The sequence below is a fragment of the Periplaneta americana genome, chromosome 16 (assembly GCF_040183065.1).
Source record: "Periplaneta americana isolate PAMFEO1 chromosome 16, P.americana_PAMFEO1_priV1, whole genome shotgun sequence".
Classification (NCBI taxonomy): domain Eukaryota; kingdom Metazoa; phylum Arthropoda; class Insecta; order Blattodea; family Blattidae; genus Periplaneta; species Periplaneta americana.
Window position 1 is genome coordinate 112,457,173 of NC_091132.1, and position 25,912 is coordinate 112,483,084.

Genomic DNA, 25,912 nt, shown 5'->3' on the forward strand with positions numbered 1-25,912 from the left:
TTTTATTATTTTTTGTCTTCTGAAAATGAATCATGTTTACGTAAACATAGCTAAAACCTAATCCGTTATAAAATAAGAGAGCGAAAAACAAATTACATAACAAACAATTCAAACCAACAGCTCTATCATAGAAATTTATATTCACATGTAAAGTCTTGGTGAAAATAAGTTTCCAACAACAATGAACAAAAACGAAACTGGAGTTTCTTCTACCACAAAAACTTGACCAATATTAATTTAACGAAACAGCCAACGGGAAAGATACTATTTTGTATTTAAAAAATTAGTTAGGTTTACCATTTAACATTCACAATGTACATAATTCACATAAATGCATTTAAATTCGTACTACGTAAGTTACAAATCATACAACGCACTTAGCATGTGTTTTTCTTGTTCAAGATTCGACTTTATGTTACAAACTCAAACAATAATCGACACATTATCGCCGATTTTAGTTTAAAGAGCAATGATGGAATGCCATTTGCGAAGAAAACTGAAATACTTTTCAAAATTTGTCTACGGCAGTATTTTACTCATTACTAAAGCTGCGACATCTAGGACAATCGTCGTTAAGTTACGTGCACCCAAACTATAACATAGCAAGTAGAGACAGAGGGGAAGGTTAGTATACAGACTCTGTGCCCTGTTCTACAGAGTAAACAACAGAGAATAAGGTGTACACTCACATGACGAATAAACTGGAGCTCAGGTCACGTCATCATTACTGGATTGTCGAGTCTGTTGCAGTAACACAACCATACGTTTTGATTACGTCTTAACCCTTATAATGTGTATCAAAATAGACTGCAGCATCCAGCCATGTCCATCATCTCATTACAATGGTTGCGGCGATAGAGGGGCTCATGGAGCTATTTCACTGAATTTAGCAACCCGACTTGGTGCCTTAAAAATATTTCTTTGACATTCGATATGAAACTGTTCACATCACTGTAGCGGGAGCGAACTTCTTCGGCTATTCTATGTAGCCAATGAACTAGGATAACTTTAGGCTAAAGTAGCTGAAGTTCCTTATCTGCTTTTAACGTGTAGCATCCGTGATGAAAATAACTACATTATCATTTTTTATTTTGTCTGTCCATAAGAGTGGTATAGGCGTTTGAAAAACTTTGATCATACTGTATTTAAATGATTCACTTTCTCACGAATTTCAGAGGTTAATCAATTTTATTGGGTTTGTCTGGTGGAAGAATGCCCGTAACGACGTTGCAACAAATCGCCCGGCGGCGTCTGTGCTTTCATAGATGGAAATCCATATTTTACTACCTCCTATACTTAGTCGTATGCGAGATACAACATCATAATAGGATTTCGGTATATACTATTTCCGTGAAGTTGATTGACTAGGGAGTTCCCTTTTCACATATTTTCGCATGAAGCTTTTAAAGTGTGTATTTTCAACGTTATTTATTGGTATATTGACACATACCATCATTTTACATAAATCGTGAAAAAATCGTTTTGTGTGGTACATACTGAATTCTAACTTACATGCGATTCATGTCCTTCCTCAGTTGAAACTGTCATCTGTGCTTTATGTTTTTATTTTTCTTTTTTCGTATTACAATGTTGTGTTACGAATTTACGTTTCGTATCTTTAATTTCTGTGCTACATAAATTTCATAAGATATTTACTCCACTCACTGCGAAAAGTTGTGTGCCTAATTCCTCCATCAACTTGTTTACTCTTGATATACTTGATGATTCTGCCATTATAAATATTACCTATACGTTACGTAAGATAGATAATACAACCCTGGAGGTCTGTTCACTACACAACATAAATGTGTTCTGTTGCCCCTTCATACTATTTACCTTCGACAAACGTCGCAATATAGTTAACTTGATATCGTCCTGCAGTCCTAGATGTCTCAGCTTTACTCATTACAAATGCAACGAAGTATCCCTTAATCTGAGGCTGTACTTTGAGAAACCACACATTTTCTCTTTTCTTGTGCGGAGAAGAGATCAGGCGGTCGGGTAGTTCAGTTGGTAGAGCAGCTGGCTACGGACTGGAAGGTCCGGGGTTTGATCCCAGGTGGTGACGGGATTTTCTCGTTGCAAAACTTCCAGAACGGCCCTGAGGTTCACTCAGCTTCCTATAAAATTGAGTACCGGGTCTTTCCCGGGAGTAAAAGACGGTCAGAGCGTGGTGCCGACCACACCACCTCATTTTCGTGCCGAAGTCATGGACAGCATGGGGCTCTACCTCCATGCCCCCCAAATGCCTTCATGTGACGGGGATACATTCTTTACGAAGGAGACTCCCAAAAGCTTGCACTGCAGCCTGAGGCTTATTGTGCTTACCAATCCTATCCTGTGAATGATTGGGTAGCCGAACGGCCGCGTTCTTGTGCAAGTACAGCACGCCGCACCGTGAACTTAACCCGAACTATAGTATGGATGATGATATGTGAATTAATAATGGCGAAATGAATCCGAGGGTCCAACACCCAAAGTTATCTAGCAATTCTGCTTCAATTGGTTGAGGGAAAACTCCGAAAAAAAAATCAACCAATATTCGAACCCGGGTCCGCTCGTTTCAGTCAGATGCGCTGGCAGTTACTCCACAGCGATGGACTGAGATTATAACCTTAACTGGTTGACTAGGCTTTCGACAATGAAGCACAAGAATTCGAAACTAGTCAAGCAAGGTACGTACGTCTGCGCCACAGCACATTTACAACCTGCTGTCTTGTCCATACGACAGTTGCTGCGGCATCAATCTGAAGTCTCCGATTGAAAGCACGCGCAAACAACTGCTCCAGAGACAACCTAATCATGCGCAGCACTATCTACAGTACGGGCCACACTCATAGTCGGGACTAATAACGGCAAGTTAAGAGCCCTGCTATTGCATAAAAAGTCTACAATATTTTACTTGACATTCAAGCATACATATTAATCAGTTCTGATTGATTGGACCTGCACAATTATCGCATCGGTATCGAAATTAAGCTTGACGAGTGCAGCACATGTTGTTACGTCACAGATTGTACGACGGTCATGATTGGACCACAATCATTGCTTACTTTAACCACGCTATATTTAATCTTCACAACAATTCAGACAGGAATTTTACTTTGTTTCTTTAGTACAGCGCAAAAAAAAATGCTTTCTTTCTATTTTGCAATAAAAGGAGAGCACCTAATTTAAAAAGTTACCTGTAAATTAATTTGGTAACTAACTATGGTACGCCTATGATTAAAGTAGGCAATGATATTTGACCTTGATTTTGATTCTACTTTAATTTATCAATTCCTTTAGAAGAACCAAGGTCCGTCGATAAGTGTAACAGCTGTTCGACAGCGACCTTGTTAAGAACTAGCAACGCATACCATCTATTGTCACCGACTAGATCACTAGAACGAATATTACAATTAATTGTTACGAATATTACAGTCACATTCGTTGCCATATTTTTTTTTATTTAACACTTATGCCACATTTACAATCTGTCTACAATAGACAATAAGTAAATATTATAAAAGAATATGATATGAGTGGAGATGTTATCCCATGAGCAATGACAGCACTCCAAAAGAAAAATAACCATGGTTGCCATATGGTCGTAGGAATATTTTATTTACCTACACTTTCAACTGCAGTGGTTAAACAACAACGAAATTTAACGTGGGCGAGAAACAGTTGACAAAAAATATTGCCTGGAGCACTTTTCTTTTCCGTGTTGTATATCTACGCCACGCCTTCGAGCTTTATTTTCCCTTGGAGGAAGCCATGATAAGGATGTTATCACCCTTTATAAACCATTGCTCTCTGTCGGGTCTAAACTCGCGAACCTCGAATCTATCGACTAGTATGACATCCGCTAGAACGGTGGTATTCAATCTTGTTTGCTAGCGTACCCCCAAAATACATTTTTTTTTACCTTCATACCTCCGAACTGCATTGCAAATACATAAGAATTAACATAGGCTATTATGTTGTATGTAAAATAACATTATTATTATTATTATTATTATTATTATTATTATTATTATTACTCTAGTTATTGATGCAAAAATAATAGTAATGAATTATGTAAGATGTTACTGAAGCGAGGAAAGACAAGTGATATTGTAAAAAAAATATGTAAACTGCAATAATTACCAACAAGTAATATAAAATGTCAGCATTTTTACAAACATTGTCAGTGGGGTGCGTGCAGCTTGAGACTACGTACCTCAGGGGCGGTTTTTCGGGTGAAGCTCGTGAAGCGGCATTTCACCTGTTTACTAAGCGCAACTTCACTTATTTACAAGTATGTTATTATTTTATTTTATTTCACTTCAATTTTGTCTTTTACGTTCTGCGTTGTGAAATGTTCTGCACTTAGGTATTCTGCATTATGGAACACCAGTCCCATAGCCTTGCCGCAGAGTGGGGAAGGGTGACGATTGCAGTTATATCCCTCTTTCAGAGATGGAGCTTCTCAATTTGCGGCTTTGTTTACGGGTAACCATGGCAACGAACCCTAGTAAGATTTCTATACAGCCTGTCTGCGAGGGTACTTGAATCGCTGACAAAACATTTCTCTCGTAGCTGCAAACACCTTACTGCTTCCTGGCTTGGCTCTTTTGAAAGGAAAATAACGGCACGCGAATACAATGAGATAAAATTCCTTGTATTTCACAGTGTTCACACTTCTTTGTACCTGTTAATTTCAGTTTGTGAGACGTGTGAATAGAGTGACTGTGTTATGTCTTGTTGCTAAAACGATATATTAGAAGATTAAGTTAACTAAGCAGTTACATATTTTTAGTGATAGTTTTATAATTATTTTTATGCTCGACCATGCCGAAATGTAGTAATTATACACCTGGTAGCAGCCCTTTAATGGACCTCATTAATGTACACCTATTCATTAAAGTTCAGGTGTTCCACCAATCAGAAAATACCATTGTAGCAATATGAAAGCGCAAGTATCGATTATTCTCGGATATGCAATCGAAAGAAAACTAATAATTAGCGTTAATTGTAAATAATATTCAAATAAATTCAATTTGTCATCTCGTTTTTCAATGTCTAATTCAATTTCAAGGTTATATCAAGATTAATGTTTATTTTACTCTCTAGATTATATCAAGGTCAATGTCGGCATTTGTTTCTCGGAAAAAATCAATACTTTCGCGTCTGCGCACATCTCACAATTTACGAGGTATTGCACAAGGTCAGTTCCGCTCCTCAGTTAGATAAGAATAACATGAATACTTATGAATAATTTCAAGATAGAAATATGGTCGAGCATAAAAAGTCGTATGAAACTTGACTATAATGGTAATTAAGACGCTCGCATGAAAATTATGAAACTAGCTTGCGCTCGTTTCATAAACATACTCGCGTCTTAATTACTACCATTATAGGCTCGTTGCATAATGTACTATTAAAAGTGGTGACTCAAATATTTTTATTAACAACGAGGAATGTATCCTATAAACGATATAGTGTGTAGCGTGTTACAGACACCATTTTCGCGATGGACTGAAGGTGATGAAAGAGATGTATTGTTAGCGGGGAAACCACCGGCGTGACTCAGTCGATTAAGGCGCTTGCCTGCCGGTCTAAGTTGCGCTCGGGCGCGGGTTCGATCCCCGCTTGGGCTGATTACCTGGTTAGGTTTTTTCGAGGTTTTCCCCAACTGTAAGGTGAAAGTCAGGTAATCTGTAGCGAATCCTCGCCCTCATCTCGCCAAATACCATCTCGCTATCACCAATCTCATTGACGCTAAATAACCTCGTAGTTGGTACAACATCGACTAAAATAAAAAAAAAAATTGTTAGCGGGGAAACCAACACTTGTTATTAATATATCGGCAAAAAAGTTGAAAACGAAAGGTGCAAGATCTTACACCAAACATTTTAAAAGTGCGTGATACAGTGAATATCAGTGGCTGTGCAGTAGTTCTTATTTGGAAAAATTGTTTTGATGGCCCTGTTTGTTAGTTGGAATAAAAAAATCGGCATGGAACTCGGATGGATTTTGTAAAAACAGATTACGTTTTTGTCAGTTTTTCTGAAAAGGCTAAAGAAAGGGGTGAATTTTCAGGGCGGAAATATGTTAAGCTGTCACAAGGTGAACTTTTTCAGAAATACAAACAATTATTTTTGAAATACTTGACATCATATTTATGCAAGTTAACACTAGATATCAAGATATTGAACAGCTTCAGTTTTGCTCTTTTGCCAATACTTTAAAATTTCTTCAGTATTCTAATATTTTTCCTTCTAATGCTCTTGCCGCTCTACAAAAGACTTTCCCAAATTTGTTCAAAGTAAGTCGTTTGAAAACAGAACTAGAGCTTCTCTATGCAGGTCATGAGTACCAGAACATTTCCCCTGATACAAGCACTAAAACTTGTAAGAGAAAACAAAGACGCATTGAAGAAACCTATAGGCTCTTTTCCCTTATTGTGACATTACAGTCACCAAGCGTTGCAGTGGAGCGAAGTTTTCGTGTTTTTTTTTTTTTTTTTTTTTTTTTGTGCACTCAACGGCATAAAGACAAATCTTCGCAATTCAATGGCACAAGGGAGATTAAAATCATTGGAGTGCATCTGCATTCACAAGGACTTACTACATGACATGCTTGAGAAACAGCTATTTCATGACATCAGTGACAAATTCTCCATCTGTAGAGACAGACATCTGTAGAGAATCAACTTAATCTACAAAAAATAGGTAAGTAGTTCATCATGTCCTTTAATAAAAGAGCTTCACCAACTTTTGAGGTTGCGAGCCGCCACTGACGTACCATAGACTGAATACCACTGCGCTAGATTACAGAGTACCGATCACAATATGGACTACTGCAATTAGCATTCTTGTTGTACTAGTATTAGTTTTCATGTTAAGTTTATATTTGACTCGCTTGTTACAGTTATATTTAGCTCTTAGCAGCCTTTTCGTTGTTTACTTATTGTATTATATCAATGCTAATATTTTCATATTTATGTTTCAGCGTTCTGTGTCACTCATTCTTAACATTTTGAGTACGGTACCGTACAAAACTGCCATTAAAATGGAAATAATTCTTCCGACAAATAAAACACAAAACGACCTTGATGTACACTGTAGCTCTATTTTCTAGATTAGTTTTTTACATAATAGACATGAACCGGTACTGAATAAAAAGTAACATAGTAACTGTTGAATGCTATAAAATGAATAATCTTTAAAACCAATAACAGGGCGTTGAACATGTAGAGACAGTGCTCGGAAATTGCTGTTTTCGCGCATGAAATTTGGTAAAGGAGATCACGACATTGTATTACTGCATTTTACTCGGCTATACGATCTACAACGTCGCAAATTTCTAGCGCAATAATTAACAATAGATCCCTATTAGAAACAACAACAACCAAAATTCTTGCCTTAAAAATCGATAATGTGTTAAATTGGAAAAATCATATTAAAGAAATTACCCCCAATCTAAATTCAGCTTGTTTTGCTATTAGATCTATGCAAAAGATAGTAAATATCAATACCTTAAAAACAATATACTTTGCATACTTCCACTCGGTAATGAGTTTTGGAATAATATTCTGGGGAAATTCCACAGATAGTAAGAGTATATTTCTATTACAAAAAAAAGTAATTAAAATAATAATAGGTGCCAACCGTATGTAATCGTGAAAACTTTGTAACTAATTCAACAGTTCATAGCATAAATACACGTAAAAAATGACTTTCATACTCCATCGGCAAGTCTATCGTGCTATCAAAAAGGAGTGCGTTATATGGCAGTAAAAAATTTTAATAGCCTCCCTATCGATATAAAAAATGAAACTCAAAACATAAAATTATTTAGGGCCAAATTAAAGAAGTACCTAATTTCTCACGCCTTCTATTCTGAAGGTGAATTCATGACATTCAATAACACTTCACGAAATTGATACTAAAACTATGTGTTGTACTAGTAGATTAAATTGTAAATCTCTTCTGTATATATTTCATCTAGACTGTGACTATAAATTAAGATTTTATAACAATATTAAGTTTTTTGACTTGTTCCACATTCTAGCTGTAAGCAATGTATGAATACCATGGAATGTTAATAAATACAATACAATACAATAGGCTGCAATACAAAACTTTGTAATAACTTTGTTTTAACTATAAATATCTCTATATTATGTGGCATAAAAATTAAATAGCATGTTTTAATCCTTTTCAAACCAAGTGATTTTATGAAATTCGCGCCTTTAAGACCCTATACCAATTTTGGAAGTAAAAATATAGAAAAACAGAGTAAATAAGATATTAGGGTAGGAACTTATCTCACAAATCGCAATTTGTGCCCAAAAGTCAAACAGAACACATCGTAGTCTCAATCAAGTGTTCATCTAACGTCTAGTCTAGACTTTCGGCATGTCATGCAGACGGACGGGTTCAGGTCAGAAATGTCACTGAAAAATCCAAAGAGACACTTGTGACGAACAAAGTCACAATAAATTGTTGTTTTTCTCGGTAGCGGTATTCTCCCGTCAATATAATTTCGTTCGATCTCGATTTCATTAAAATTCCATTCCATGGTATACCCAGCGAATAGGGATTATAAAGAATGGACACTTCGCGTCGGTACCTTTGATGTAGCCGAACTGATTTCAATGACCTTCAAGCCAGCTAGAGCGTGAGATTCTGCTTTCTCCCTAGAGTTGGCGCTGACATCACACCAACTAGCAGTCGACACAGCGGAAATATAACACATATAATTAATACATCTAGGCACATTATGTTCTCAAATAAGGTATATTGGATCCATAAAATAATAAATCCGTCATTAACTGTAATGTCTAGACTCTATTTATAGTGAGAGTTGAGACGTTGACCCCAACAATTAAAATATGTAATGATTTGATAGCAGTGAAAATGGAAAAACAAAACTCTCATGAGAAGTAAAATCATATACCTATATTATATTATATACAAATATTAAACGAATTTGATACATAATTTTATAATGTATTATAATATTTTATAATATAATTTATTAGGCCTATATCTGAAATATAAAAAATAGTATTAGTACTAGTTTGTCATTGAGAAATAAGGAAAAGCTGTTAACTTGAATTTATTTGAAGCAAAGCGTTACTGGATTATGCAATTGCAATAAGGTAGGTGATGTTTGGATCCTGTGTCTCAACTCTATACTCAATTATCATCTTAGCGCATGGGCTATGAAATCGATCAGTAAAAAACCTCGCATTTTTTTAACTCTAATTTTTTTTCCTAATTACAGTATACAAGGTGCTGAGGACAGTGCATTTTCAAAAATATACTATCGAAAGTCAAACTGTTTTCGTACTATTGAGCGACAAATTAAGCGTATTTTATAAAAACAAGCCTCTTTCAGCGCTCAGAACTCTGGAACCATTTACTGCAGAACCTTTAACGGGAGCTCATTTTGAAGCTGACATTTAGTAATACTTATTTTTATTGTATACAGAGAGACAGATCTGATTTTACTTACTTTTAGGCTTTTTGCCCATTTGTAAAAATGTAAAAAATATTGAGAAAAAACCTTGCATTATTAAGAGGGATTCGGCATTGTTTTCTTAGTGGTACGGCAATAAGTTTCGAGGGTATTAAATAAATTATTTTCACACGCCTAGACTTGAGCGGCGCAGTACCCCTCACACTGGCCGAGAGCTGAAGATAAGCGAGCATTGGGCGTCATTTTACTCCTGTGTTTATGAAAACTTGTGATAAAGCTAGCCCAGCCATGACTGCTAGACGACACATCACGTGTTTGTCTCCTGGCCTTGCTTGTCTCGACTACCTACAGTCAGCTGGTTAGTTCACGCGCGTACTATTTATTTTCTTTATTTGATATTTTCAATACTTTCTTATCAACGGTGCACCAGTAAAAAAATATGTGTTTATTTGTACTTTCAATGCGGAATCTAACCATATATTTTTAAAATATTTTTTTCGTGGGCAAAGGCGTCTTAATGAAGAAAAATCTCAATTTCTCCATTTCCATAAAAAGTAAGAAGAACTGTTCACATGTCAATATAAACTATAATTTCTCAGCATCAAAATAAACCATGATTTTGACCATTGGGTGAAAGGGTTTCGGAGCCACAACAGTTTAAAGTTGCTAATTTTATGAAAATACGATAAATTTAAATATTTTTAATTTAAACATTATAAAGTTCTGATGCCTCAAACTTTGCACAAAGCATTGTATCACAGTTCTCTACGTACAAAAAAAAGTTTTATTGTATTTAGAAATTGTAAGGTCAATTTTCTCTATATTTCGGTTGATTTGAGATGGAATAGCCCGTATGCTCGATTACACTAACCTCAAGCGCTTGAAAGTGGAACTAAACGCTGGCGCACAGAGAAACAAAACACAGGAAAATTCGCTCAGTGTCCATTCTTTATAATCCCTATTCGCTGGTATACCCAGATAGCCCTCCTGCTCAGGGCGCCGGCTGACGACGCACAGAGGGCTGGTATAGATCATAGTTTCCCAACTTGTGGTTCGCGAACACCCAGGGGGTTCGCCATAACTTTTCCGTAATGGCGGGTTTCGAGGTTAGGCATATGGGATGCAAGGGATAGTGAAGTGCATTCCATAACCTCTGATATCCAAACCAAACCTCAACCTGCCCGTGGTGCAACCTGCTTTTACAAAAGAGGCTCTGGGGACCGAGTAATGGCGGTATAACCACATCATCAGAAATAGAGGAAATGCTATTTCATCTCTTACGCTGGCCTGCCACGGCGTAGAAATGTTCCAAAAGTGGTGTTTGTGAGAAAGGTCGGTGGACTCAAACTCTTCCCGGCCAAGTCCGATGGACCATTTAACCAACGACAGGTGTGGCACTACAGGCCCTAAAATCAAAGGCCTGACCGCCATGTAACCGTTCCTTAGTCGGGTCGCGGTGCTGTTGCTAGTATAGGGATATCACAGTCTACTATATACAGTCACGAAGCTTGGGATGATTTTTTGCATTTCTCGCGATAGTTGCTAGCCGCTTGGAGCGCTGTGAGTACTGGGAACAATAGACTGTGCCACAGCCATCGTGATCTAATACAGGCCGTAAGGCAGACCATGTAACTCGCTTAACCCGATCACGAAGGGCGGCGTTTCAACCATATAAATTAATTGGAATGCACAAACAGTAACATATGTTTCTCTAAAACGTAGTGTAATTCCATTAATAAAATTTAAAACAATGATTATGAGATACTTCAGACACAATTCACTTGCGAGTTAAGATGTAATATTATTTATGGTGTAAAAATTAAGTTGTTCGTTATGTGTAATACCTGCCTTTATTTCGATTAAATATTGCGAAATTATTGTACATTCATTTATGCACGATTCAATAATTTTCAATTGCACCGAAGGGATATTTAGAAATGTTGAAACTATAGGTTATGTTTACTGTACCAGTTGCCCCTTTCTGTCTAAATTTAGTGATCTCCAATGCATTGCCATTCATATGAAAATTATAGGTTATGTTTACTATATTTAACTTATATTCCTAAATTCGCAATTATACATTATAATTAAGCATAATTATTTGTCTGTATTTTAATACTACAATTGAGTACTGAATTATTGTATTTATCTACTACTTAAGAGACGAAGTAACACAACTGTACGTACACTAATTTCATAGGAGGGATATGGTAAATGTTTTGTCTAAAATTAAGGAAGGTATATGTGCTAAATTGAAATCACAATATAAATTATTTTTTATTGAACCTCAAAATAGCTTCCATTCTAAACTTAAAATGTTGACGCGAACAGATTATGTTAACATGTAAAATTCTCTTCACATTAAAATAACACAGTTTTGTAATTATTTCTGCAACATATTATGCAACAAGAAGTAAACGGAACTTATGGACACATTACATTAAATAAAGCTTAGCAATGATATGCAATAAAGTTATAATATAATATTTCACTGAAATAGAAAACCCGAACAAACATTACGGCCTGGTCTAGATCGAAAAAGCATTGACTGTGCCGTATTTCGCATTTTTGTGAAAAGCTATGTAAACTGTGAAATATTCATCGGTTGTAATAACTGTAAATGGCTAAAATGCAATAATTTGAATAATAATAATATGGAACAAGGAGACGTTTGTAGTACTATAAATTGTAAGAAAAATAGGTTAGAGTTATCCTTCTTCCGAAAGATCCAGGAAGATGAGTTTATAGAATACAATATATATTTTATGAAAATAATATATAAACCTTATGTATTTCATATTTCAATAGTGGAAGGAAGGTGTTAATTTTTTCAAAAGAACACGATATCGAAAGTACAATACATTTTATCGTTTGCTAGGGAAAGAGTCTGTGATGAGGCGATAGTAGCGATCCTGGTGGTGAGCAACTATCTATGGATGGATATTTCAACTGTCTATGTTTGCATATTTAGTAAGTATTAAGCTTCGTGACTGTATATAGTAGACTGTGGGGATATCCTGAACTAGCACCAACAGATAGACGCGTGTACTTTGAGGGATGCGCTTTGCGTGTGCATTTGTTTCCAGGTATATAAACATTGAGGATTTACGTAGTGTATTAGTACATTAAATACTCTTAAAAACAATTGAAAATGTCACATTTTTGTTGTGTTCCTATATGTAAAAACTAGGGAAAGCCTGAATTCTGAATATATGCTTTAAACCTTAAAACATTTAACTAATTAAATTGCGCCTCGAAAGTGCTAGCTATTAAACAAAAATAACTACTTCAAGTAAGGAATTGCTGGCTACAGTTTCATTTTGGAAGAGGGAAAAGAAAAATTAATAAAAACATAAGCAACCTCGACAGCAAGCTATGTTAGCTTAGATTATATTCAGTATTTCTAGGAGTCTCCGAAGTTTTACGCCTGCAGTAAACTCTCGATTAACTGGGATGTTTATTATTCAGGACGATCCATAGTGCAATCCATTTCGTTAATAATGTTTTAATGTGCTGTAGACTAATTATTAAAACCATGTTTTTACTTCAAATTTTCAAAATCAACCTACATAGTATTCAAAACTGCATGTCCAAAAACACAGGATTAATCATGATACTACTGCAATCATATTATATCATCTTATCAAACATTGCATTTGATCTTTCTGCAACTAGAGAAGAAAATACGAGGAATTCAATCTCGATAGCTCCTTCCATATAAATAAACACATTGGTGGCTGCATATCCTGTTTCTAGCGTACGGTACTTACAATACTAATGATTAAAGAGGTTAATATTCACCTTCCACAAAAATCCTATATTTTTTATTTTTTTATTCGTGCACCTTGTTCTCAAAGTTCTCGTTTACGTTCATGAATATTCAGTTTACTCTTATCTATATTCTGCATACTGCAGATTTCCCCATCCATCTCTTAAGGGGTATCGCTCAGTTTTATACAAGTTTACGCTATTATTTATTGCAAATTAAATTAATTTATAAGGTAAAAAAATACTGAATTATATTAAATTATACTAGGTTATACAAAATAATTATAAATATAATTTTGACACGCACAGAAAACCAACAAATAGAAGAACATAATCACCTGTAGCATATGACATAATATAGCCTTACAACATGCTGTGCCGTATGGAACACTCCTGCCATCTAACGGTAAAACTTCGCATAAGATATCCCTATTGTTAGAACACAAAGAAGCTGGCAGACTAAATTTCCATTGTAGCGAAATCAAATGCATTCCTAACGTTGTTACATAACTGTAAACCAGGCATTCGCGGTAAATATTAATTTATTGTGGAAATAATGTGATAAATTCCCGATGTTACACATATGTAACAAGGGGCATTATAGGGTTAATTTAATTTTACAATAATGGTGAATTTTTATTACTGTACTGCCAGTATAGGAAATTAAAAACAATAACTGAAAATACCTTAGTTTTGTAGTGTGGAGTAGTAGAAACTCGATGTGATCCCACCCAACCCGCCCTAAATAGGTTCCTTACTTATGTAGGAAAATCGTCGTACTTGAAGGAAGAAGGCGGCCATATTCCGTCGTTGTGACGTTATTTGAGGTGGAGTGGGAGAATGATTGCAGTGTCGCCAACTGTGGTAACCATTCATATTATCTTACACACCTAACAAAACCTAACGTGCTACACACCTATTGTAACATTCCTAACGATTAGCACACCTGTTGTAACATTCCTCACAGTTTCATTTCGTTTGCAGATATTGGCATCCCTGCTACGCCTCTGCTGGAACGAAAGAGTCATCTAGTGGAAATGAAGTGAAACTGCTATTCTGTCAATAACGTTTCCGAAGTTGTTTCTGTATTATCTGCAACAATTATTGTGTCATTGTAGTGATAATTGATTTATATTGTACAATAAAAATTGAAATATGTCGTGGCTGAGATAAAAGTGTTCTAAATTGATTTCCAGCGCCACAATCCCAGTGGTAAACATATGAATATTTGTTAGGAGTCCGTTGGAAGTGGCAGTAGAGTAATAAAAATTGACAAAAAAAATAATAATAATATATTATTATTATTATTATTATTATTATTATTATTATTATTATTATTATTATGGCAATGCCGCAGAAATGAAGGAAACAATAATAGGCCTAACCTCGAAACCCACCATTACGGAAAAGTTTTGGCAAACCCCTTGAAATATTTTGCAGGGGGTTCGCGAACCACAGGTTGGGAAACGATGATATAAGCCATGGGTAGCAAACAATAGAGCACGAATATACTCTCAATGTATAAACGATGACTACTCGCAGAACTCCCAGCACAGCGAAGATATAGGAAGTTTTCAGAGTAGGCCTATCTGGAAATAAAAGATGTTTCACTGCTGACGTTCATCGTAGTAGCATTTCTATCAGTGACATATTCACACATAAAACTTGCGACTGCCTCTGATGCAGCCCACCAACATTTTCTTGTTATATTTTCCATCAGAGAACCGAGAAATGTTCATTGTGAGGCTTCTCCCTACTCAACAACATCATTGTCTCTCCACTAAGATCATTCCTGATCACATAATTGTATAACAGATTGGCTATCCCCGTGTTAAAAACGGTAACATGTGGAAGAGAGCAACCACCAGACCTCCACTAAAGATTGGTAACGACTGCTAGATGGAAGTACAGTTGCGACATGCAATTCAAATCAGTTATAATGTGGCTTCTTCTGCAATCGCTAGATGGCAGCATAGTGAAATTGATCGAAGTTGTTGCATGGATAAATCAAGCCCCTACAGTCTCGGCTGCGCGAAACGAGGAAACCGGGGCAAATTGAACGCTGCGCTTGCCGCCATATTGTTGGAGAGCAGACGCATAATAGCAATACGTAAATCACGCAAATTAACGCTGTGATGATCTAAAATTGACAGATTATGGCCATTTTCGGCATTTAACGTAAAATTAGGACGAAATAAACATATTTAAAGTTTCATTGATATGCGTTAGAACATTAAAGAAAAGAAAATACGTACGCAGCAATTTATAGAAAACATGCTCATACATCCATAAATAGGCCTATACAATACACATTATAGCTTGTATAATTTTACGATAATCAGCAAATTGTTAGGTTTCAGAGAATATAAAATTATATTAACATACATTACTCTTAGATCACAAGACATAAATATATGCACCTTGATTACACAAGTTCTTATTATAATCAAATTCTTAAGTGAAATAAATATGTGATAATCAGTATAGACTTGTTGTTAAGTTTTAGAGAATCGAAAATTATATTACCGATACTTCTAGACCACAGGACATAGGTAATCTGGCAAAATATAATGTGCGAAGGTAGCCAAATTACACTGAATTCATTCTTCAATTGATCTGTATAGCGCTAAATGCGCTGATCGATCAATAAATTATTTTAAAAAATTCTTCAATTAATAAAGGGAATGCTATCAATTATAAAAAGTATCTGTACCTAATACATTGCAAACAATAGGTAATTTGAAGACCTAAAAACTAAACAATCACTTTATGCAAGATAAAAAAAAACACATTTTTATGTGTGGATTTTTTTACATATTGTATTTTTATTTTAAATAAATAAAATAGATATATTATCATTGCTTGCGGAGTGATGGTACATAATTTTTATGCACATATGTAATATCAATAAGATGCCATTCCTTGCTTTTGTTAATAAAATATAGGTGAATTCTGAATCATAAGTTCACAAAGAAAGCTTAGCTATTATAGCTACTTATTTATTTATTTATTATCTGTATATTTATTTATCCATATATGGATCTTGAATGAAAGTTTATAATCTTGCAGATAAATTCATTTACATAATAAAAACAAAAATTTATCTTTCCACTAATGTTTTAACATATGATATGTAAGTCTAAATAATTCACTCAGTGTGATTTCTCTACAGTCTGATAAGTATTCTTTATTGTCGTAAACTACTGATTGATTTTAATTATATTAATATTGTAACAACAGAAATAATATTATATCGTACTTTTTGCAAATGGCTTGGAAAATTAAACAGGGATGGTATTATCGCCACGCTCTCATGCACTAACATTCGGCAGGTCTTTGAAATTTAATTGTATTATTGTTTTCAATTTCTTCCATTATTAAATGACACTTAATTGTCTAATCCACGTGGACTAAAACCGAGGTTGCAATGTCTTGTGCTAAGGACGAATATTAAGGTATGTGATTAAAAATTATTATTAAAGAGTTATTATTAAGAGTTAAGAAAGCCAACATAACAAACTAGTGCTTATTCTTATCGAGGAAGTAGACGTGACAACGTGACGCTTAGAGTGAAACCTACAGAGCAACAATCGGGCGGCAAAATTATATTTTAAAAGCACACCGCACGTTATTGTATGATGCCGACATGTTAAGCATGAGTCCGCGGCGATAATATATCATCTTTCAAAATTCTATTGCCATTACTTTCACACTGTTCACTAAAAACACCCGAGACAAAACAAAGGACAAGTATGACAATCGTGTTTACCGCTCTATTTCTATCAGTAGCATGGCGGCGTAAACATGCGCAGACTGGCTTCAATTTTGGACAGCACACCAGCGCTCTGTGTGAGTCTAGTATACTAGTATAACGTCTTTGGGATAAATATATAATAGGATGCGAAACTGCGGTCAGCACCATCTGGCAGTGGGGGGCTGAAATAAGATGATCAGCGCCCAACGTCGTAGGTGGTGAACATTAGAACTACGTGTTGGGTACATTACCCAGAGTTCTCTATTTATCCGTTCGAGATATTGCTCGAGGACTCGACGAGGAGAGCCAAGATGGCAGACAGAAACTTCTAACAAGTGAACATAAAGTGATATTACGTGTGTGTATAAGCAATGCATGTTAAACAGTGATGTTTATGGACGTTGTAAAAATAGTGTTGTTGAATGTATTGTTAAGTAATATAATAAATCCGACTTTTCAATTGCGCTGTACAATAAATACCCAAAGAATACAATCCCAATTATCTAATCTTTTGCTTTATTTTTTTTTTTTTTGTCTGTGTCTGGTTATATTTTAATTGGGTAGTGTAAAATAGATCGTATCTTTTATCTTCCTGTTGGCTTCGGTAAGAATTTTCAGTAGAAGCTGCTGTGAGGAATAAAAATGTAAATGTTTTATTTTAAATTGAGTTAGTTTTGAATATCGATGAGGGTGGGAGGAAATACTTTCTGCAAGTTTAACATTTTCGTCACCAGGTGCGCTGCTAAATGCATGGAGTAATTACTCTTTTCGCTACTTTGTGCGCTACTAGATGTAATAACGCCCCTCCCTCTAACAGGTGGCAGCAAGATCATTTTCTACAACAGCGCCTCCAGTATGTGTTACGGGAAACTCGGTAAGTTTCGCATCCTATTATATATTCATCCATGGTTGTTGTCTTCAAAGCCCGTAAGGCTGATCAATCTGTTAATATGTGATAGTTAACATCATGAGAAGCCTGTTTCTTATTAGAATTGTTAGTTCTTCTTTGATCAACTTCAACCCTGACAACTGTGTTAAAACTTGGTTGCTAAAAGGGCGTCATGGTTCAACAGGTGTTTCGAGGAAAGAGCGTAATAGAAAGATAAAAATATTGAAGAAATCACTACGCTTTGAAAAATCTGATATTTTGAGTACTGGTATGAAGTTTGGTAAATGCCTTTGTTGTATTACTTTGTTAACCCAAAATGTCAATTATGCTAACACGGATTTAATTTGTATTCCTTCTGGAAGTTGTTTTAAAGTGTGAAAATAAATAAGGGTTAATTATGTTTTTAACATTACTTTTATTTAAGACTGTTCAGGCTTTGAATTCCTGGTGCACTGGGCAATAATCATCTCCCTGTCCACTCCAATACATTTTATACAGAGTTCCACCACCTTTTGCTCTAAAAAAAAAGCGCTGATGATGATGATGATGATGATGATGACGATGATAATAATAATCTATACTAATAATAAATCTGTAGCCAACATTTTTCTGGTAATTTTCGATTTTCCAAAAATAATTTGTGTTAACATGTATAATTAACCATCCTGAAACCGAAAATCGCTTTTTTGAAATTTTTGTTTGTCTGTCTGTCTGTCTGGATGTTTGTTACCTTTTCACGCGATAATGGCTGAACCGATTTATATGAAAATTGGAATATAAATTAAGTTCGTTGTAACTTAGATTTTAGGCTATATGTCATTCAAAATACTTCATTTAAAAGGGGAGTTATAAGGGTGCCTGAATTAAATAAATAGAAATATTTCGCTTATTATTGATTTGCATGAAAAATATTACATAACAAATAGTTTCTTTAAAAATAATTTCCGATAAGTTTTATTCTATACAAAATTAAGAAGGACTGATATTTAATGAGATAAATGAGTTTTAAAATTACAATAACAACGCCATCTAAGGCGCTGTACTGAAATAAAAACAAATGACTTCGTCTATAAGGGGCCTTGGATAACAACAATCGAAAGCTATTGAACATAGCCTAAGAGAATGTTTTTGTGCTTGTATGAAGTAATATCGGAAGCTAATTAATTGTTTAATTATTATTTCACCATTGGAAAGTGAAGTTTCTCTAGATGGACATAATTCTACAATGTTATTACAGTAACTTCTGAAACATATAACAAGTAACATAAAGTATACACATTAAAACTAAATGATATGTCAATCTTCATTAAACTATGGTTGCATGTAATAAAAATTAAGAAACATGTTAAAGGAATTGTCATTGCACCAAATGATTGCTCTCTGGACCAAAATGACCGCATTTTAATTATTTAAATACAATTTAAATTAAGTAACATATTAAACGATTTATTTTATCCTTCTATCAAACACGAATGTTCCCTGGATCAAACGTCCTATTTTAAGTACGTAATTAATTTATATTTATTTCTAACAGGTGCAGCGGAGCGCACGGGTACGGTAATAATAATAATGGGGAACAGATGCATTATAGGGGCCACCCATCACACATTACATGCAAAAAAAAAAGGTCAGCGGAAGTAATGTTTCGATTAGCGTTTCTAGTATTCGGCTTTCGATAAGCATTAAATGGTACCAAATTAAAAAATTAAACAAAAAGAATTTAAATAGTTTGTTACTACCGATGTGATTTTAGTCTTTTTGTATTATATTTTTGGTCCAGGGAAAATATATTTTACTATTACTGCCGATATTTCCATTTTGAAGTAGGCTACAAGTCAACAATATAAAACTGACTTAATTTAGAAGTTGGCAACATATATTTTTATGTCGATTATAACAACAATACATATCGATAGTAACATTCATACCATTCAACCAGTAAAGAGATTGGCCCCTATAATCACTGCCACCGTGATCTAATACAGGCAGTAAGGCAGACCACGTGACTCGCTTAACAGCTGATCGCGAAGGGCGGTCTTTCAACGATATCAGTTAGTTGCAGTACATGAAAAAGAACATATATTTCTCTGAAATGCAGTGTAATTGCGTCAGTAAAATTTTAAACAGTGATTGTGAGACACTTGAGACACAATTCACTTGCAACGTAAGGTATAATATTATTTTTGGTGTAAAAATTACGTTGTTGCAGGCAAAGTTCGTATGTGTAATACCTGCCTTTATTTCGATTAAACATTGCGCCCTTATGTGGTTAAGTGAATTTTTGGTGTTATAAACTGTAAATATGTGTAATAATATACACGTGAAAGTGAAACATTGACTGGGATGTAAAGTAAATTATGATTAGGCCTAAGTGCAGCGGTACTGTTGTCTAATTCATTATTGTTAGTTTACCGTATTTGTTTTATTAAATTTAAATTATTGCGCCCTTCTTATGTGTAAATAATCTACATTATAAATAATACGATGTTTGATAATATACACAATTTGAACTAAAAGCGAGATACATATAGTATATTGTGAAAAATTATACCTTATAGTTTTCATTACTGTTACAGTATCTAGTATTGTAATTAATTGAAATAAAGCACGCTCATTTCATTACGAAATTCTTGCACATTCATTTAAGTACGTTCCAACAATTTTCAGTTGCATCGCACGCATATTTTGATGTGTTGAAAATATAGGTAATGTTTACTCTATCAGTACTTGCCTTATTTCTATATTCGCAATTACGCATCATAATTAAGCATAACGCAACGTATAACGTGTAAATGCAATTTGTCTACACTTCAATTGTATTTATTCGTTTCATACGGTACTCCAGTCTGATTAGTTTAATATGTTACAGGCCTAAACTAGCGCTGAGATAGTTCCCTTCGTATTCATACTTTGCATATACTAATTAGTTCGGTTAGTTCAAGCTTTTATTATGCCTTGCTTAGAGGATTAAATGCATCTCCACAAAAAATAAATTCAACTGTTTTCAGTTCAGAAATTACCGGAACTATACCTCAGCGCTAGTAAGTAATATAACCTTATGTACATTTCATAGAAGGAAGTGTGGTGAATTTTCTACCTTTAAGTGAGGAAGATAACCGTGTTCTGAAGTTTATCCTAAATATATTCTTCTTTATTAAATCTCAAAATAGCTTTCGTTCTCAACTTAAAATGTTGACGTAAATAGGTATGTTAACATGCTGAATTCTCTTCACATAAAAATAACACAGTTTTATAATCCTGCCATATTATACAACAAATAAATGGAACTTATGCACACATTACATTGAATAACAATTTAATTGTTTTGTTCATTTGTTCCCTACTATACTGGGTCGTATTTAATTCTATTTATCTAACCTACCAGATGAAGTAACACACAACCGTACGTACCCTCATAGGAGGGACTGTGGTAAATTTTCTACCTACAAATAAGGAAGATAGATGTGCTAAATTAAAATCACAATATAAATCATTCTTCTTTATTAAATCTCAAAATAGCTTCCATTCCAAACTTAAAATGTTGATGCAAACTGGTTATGTTAACATGTAAAACTCCGTTCACATTAAAATAACACAGTTTTGTAATTATTTCTGCAACATATTATGCAATAAGAAGTCAACGTATCTTATACACACATTACACTAAATAAAATTGAGCACTGACACGCATTAAAGTAATATATTTCACTCAGCTCCGTATACTCAAATAGAGTGACGTCACACATCCTGCCTTACGGCCTGTATTAGATCACGATGGCAGTGCTATAATGCATATGTTCGAATAATATTAAGGTAATGGTATTTATTATTTTTTATTTTATTGGTTTATTTTACGACGCTTTATCAACTGCGATGGTTATCTAGCATCTGAATGAAATGACGATAGTATCAGCGAAATGAGTCCACGGTCCAGCGCCAAAAGTTATCCAGCATTTGCTCTTAATGGACTGAGGCAAAACCTTGAAAAAAAACCTCAACCAGCTCGTTCCAACCAGGATTTGAACCCAGGTCCGTTCGTTTCATAGTCAGACGTGCTAGCCATTACTTCACAGCGGTTGACAATAATAATAATAATAAATTCAGTTCAAATGATACGAAGATACTTTTCTCTTCTACCGCAGCCTGAGGCATTATTCATACAAAATGGAGTCAATGACATTAGCCACATTAAGGCTTAAGTAACTTGTATAAGATGAAGTACCTAATCCCAAATATGTACCCACAGAATTAAAAAAATATATATATATATATCCAATGGCGTGATGACCTTTGACTTTGCGTCTTTCAGACAAGCGTTCCCATTTAGCCTATGAGCAACGCACCAAACCTGTAGTTATTTTTTTGCCCCCATAGGCACTGCCCTTGGAGCACCTTGGGAGACGAACTATGTAGCACCACATGATGACGATAATGAAGCAATGGTGGAATGCCGGTAGGGGAATGGGAGTACAGAACTAGTATAAATTGGGAGAAATTAAATATAAATTCTTAAATAATTAATATTGTGAAACAGGATATTGACTAAAGCACAACATTTAGTGCTTTGTCACATCAGAGTAACTGTAGTTAGATATTGGCATTTTAATGATATTAAGTAGCATAACTCCCAGCACAATGTCCACAATTTGAATTACACGCTATTAGGTCTACAAATTGAAGACCTTTCAGGAATAGCTAAGGATGTAACCAACAATACTAATTCACGTTTCAGAAGAAAGGAAAATCAATTCAGAGGCATACAGAAAAAGAAATTAAGCTGTGCCAAAAAGAGTGGATGAAGAAAGAATGATACGGTACTGAAATTGTTCCAGGAAGAGAAAAATAAATTAGCTCGGTTACTGACTAAAAAAAACTGCCTATTGAAGGCTGCACTAGAAGGAATGGTGAACGGAAGAAAAGTTCGGGGCAGAAGAAGATAATCAAATGATAGCATTAAGATACATGGATCATATGCGGAGACTGAGAGGAATGAGGAAAATTTGAAAGCTCAGTGAATGCTGGGTTTGCAGTAAAAAAACCTAACCTTCGGCAAAACGATACGAATGAATAAACCACTTTTAAATGTCGATTGTGGATTCGAATTTTGTCTATAGACTTCCTTATACTGTGATTATGGTTGATTTTCGAGTAGGCCTACTTCTAATGTCTGTTATTTACAATTATAACAGTCACTTATACATTTGCATTCCACTAACAGTACCTGTAATTTTCAAAATTTAATTAGCTGAAACGTCAAATTATGGAATCAACTTAAAACAGTTTCTTAGTTCTTATCCTGTGATCCAGTGCCAGTACTGCAGTTCTAGTTTAAGATACAGTATTTGTTCACGCTACGTTACAATTTTATTAAACCAAGTAGGCCCTAGTGAATATGATAAGCCGGAAATGATTCATAATGCCAAGATTCTATTTTAGTATCTTTAGGCTAACTCTAATTTTGTTATAGGCCCTAATTGTTACTGCGGGGCTTCGGACGGAGAAGATGAACGTAGCTATGCAGTATGTAACTGCAATCAGCATTTCAGCTATATTTTGCCACAAGATAAAAAAAAGAGGTCTAACAAGAATTGAGATAACACGTAAAGAGATTATTACTACTATAAAGAACATGTAATTTATACAACGTAAGATATGAAACACAATAAATGGTTATAATGAAGCTCATATTGAAGTGCTGTCTGTTACTTAACTATGCTCAAAACAAAAGGAAGGAAGTGTACATGCTATTGAGAATATGAAATGAAGCATAAATTTAAGTAAACATTACAACATGCGTTTTTCGTTATAAACATAACATGTATTGTACATTGCGTAGAACTTGTGAATTCTAAAGGTACTAAGCTTTTCGGCTACATTTTATGTACATAACCTAAAACTACCACATGTCAATACAGTATATTAACAAAACTGATAACCTAGCATTGAAAATAGTTTTTAAAAATGAAACACTACACATAAAGTAACAAAACAGCAGCGATTCTTATAAGGGGCGTGTACACATACATGTATATACATGTGTTCGTAAACTCACCAGTTACCAGATCCAACAATACACACTTTCTTTGGCTTTCCAGGCATTACTGTAAGAGAAAATTGTCGTAGACAACAGTAGCAACGGAGGAGACCTACTGACTGGCTTTGCTTCCTATGAATATCCCGAGCTTGAAACGAACCTTGGACTTTGGGCCTCACGGGCCCGTTGCCAAGGTTAATCGACGAAAGATTCGAACATCGATTTTCTACGACATACAATCGAATCGCAAGTACGGAAACATATGTTCTCAAGGTCGTCGGAAGTTTTATAATTGTCCTCACAAAAAAATACATAAATCAGTTATAATTATTTACCTTGTTGATGTAAGTCAATGTAAATTAAACTAAAAAGTAATGCCTCCAATCTTACCAATTTATCGGTACAAAGGCCTTAATGTGCGAAACTAAATTTATAAAACTGTGTTGTGTTCTACTGTACCTATAACCCACAAATCATACACTACTGCAATTTACCAATTGCATACAGTATGTAACCTATATAACACTCACCTGAACTAAATTAGAACAGTCCAAGGGTGTTCTGTCTCCCCACACAGTAAAGAACCAATCCCCATTCACGACACATCATGTAAGAAGATCAATACTACTCATTTAAATCGTACTGTACATTCGGCATTTCGGACACAATAGGTAATAAGCTGTAATTAATCTGCATTCTATAGAACGCTTTATTCATGATCAAATATGTAGCATCTGATGCCATCTACTTGTAAATTAAAAGACATATTATGAAATCTATATATTTAATGAATTTCGTCATACTTTTACTCATGCTAAGTTACACAAAATAAAGAGTAAAATACCATAATTTAAACAATTCATTATTTTGGTAGTACCCAGTACTCGTTACATAGGTAGTTTTTATGTTTACACAGTGGCGCCTTTCTGAAAAGAATTTTAATAGTTTGTTACTAGATGTGATTCTAGTCAGTTTGTAAAATATTTTTGGTCCAGGGAAAATATGCATCTTTTATGATTATACAACAATGGCTGACTTAACAGCTTATATAACGAGTACCGGGTACTAGGAAACTTCCATTATTTTTTTTTATAATAAGCCTTACCACCATTCACATCCTTATGCATGTATATATTTCCTAAAATTTGCCTCCCCCTTCTCCTCCCAGTCTCTTTTCTACAAATAAGGAATAAAAATTCTTTGTTCTACACAACAACTGTATACAAACACATTAAAACCAAGACACTACAATCAAACACACAAATCATGCACTTTTCTAAGCAGGCTAGAGCAAAACTGATGTCTCACTCCTTCCTAAGCTCTTAAAATTACAAACCTTTGCCTTTCCTCCCCCCCCCCCCCTTAAACAATTTTCCTTACTTTGTTTTCAATTATTGATCAAACATTTATTACTGTTACAGGACTTTCAAACTGCATTTTTATATTTGAAGCATTTGTGTTTTGTAAATATCCTTATGATGCAAAATTATTTATTCATTCATTCATAATGTTCTGCCCAAGGGCAGATCTTTCACTGCAAACCCAGCTTTCTTCAATCTTTTTTATTTTCTGTCTTCCTCTGTTTTTTTCTCAAGTTACTAGAGTTTGTGCCTCAGACATTTTGGAAAAAAGTACAGACTCTGGCAGAATTAGTGAACAGTTTTGAATTTTAAATTGATAGGAATCTTTTAACAGCTGGTGACCGAAATCCTCAGTGAGGCCTGATGTACTGTAACTTAAGTACCTCTTATACAGAATGTTTATTATTATTATTATTATTATTATTATTATTATTATTATTATTATTATTATTACTATTATTAAGCCCTGAGTAGACCACACTGTTTCGACAGCAACAAGCATGCCAACATAAAAGTTTATTTTGCATCGTACTACTATTATTTTACCTAAATAACCACACATATTCACAACTCTGCTTATGTTACAGTTTAGCTCATGTTTTATTTATTTTTTGTTATCATCATCAACAAGTGAAGGGCATCTATATATTCTT

At 34.6% G+C, this 25,912-nt stretch overlaps 1 protein-coding gene across 4 annotated transcripts in view; it reads right to left on the reverse strand.

Annotated features, from left to right (window-relative positions):
* The window catches only part of Gpdh1 (Glycerol-3-phosphate dehydrogenase 1), a 132,454-nt gene extending 108,002 nt beyond the window's left edge, over nt 1-24,452 (reverse strand). For all 4 annotated transcript variants that reach the window (XR_011329745.1, XM_069812782.1, XM_069812780.1 and 1 more), the window contains exon 1: nt 23,917-24,452. Coding sequence is in view for 3 of the 4 variants with exons in the window: in XM_069812782.1 (XP_069668883.1) it covers nt 23,917-24,212 (296 nt within the window). In the remaining variant the exon portion in view is untranslated. The remainder of the gene's footprint in view (nt 1-23,916) is intronic.
* Nucleotides 24,453-25,912: the final 1,460 nt, after the last annotated feature.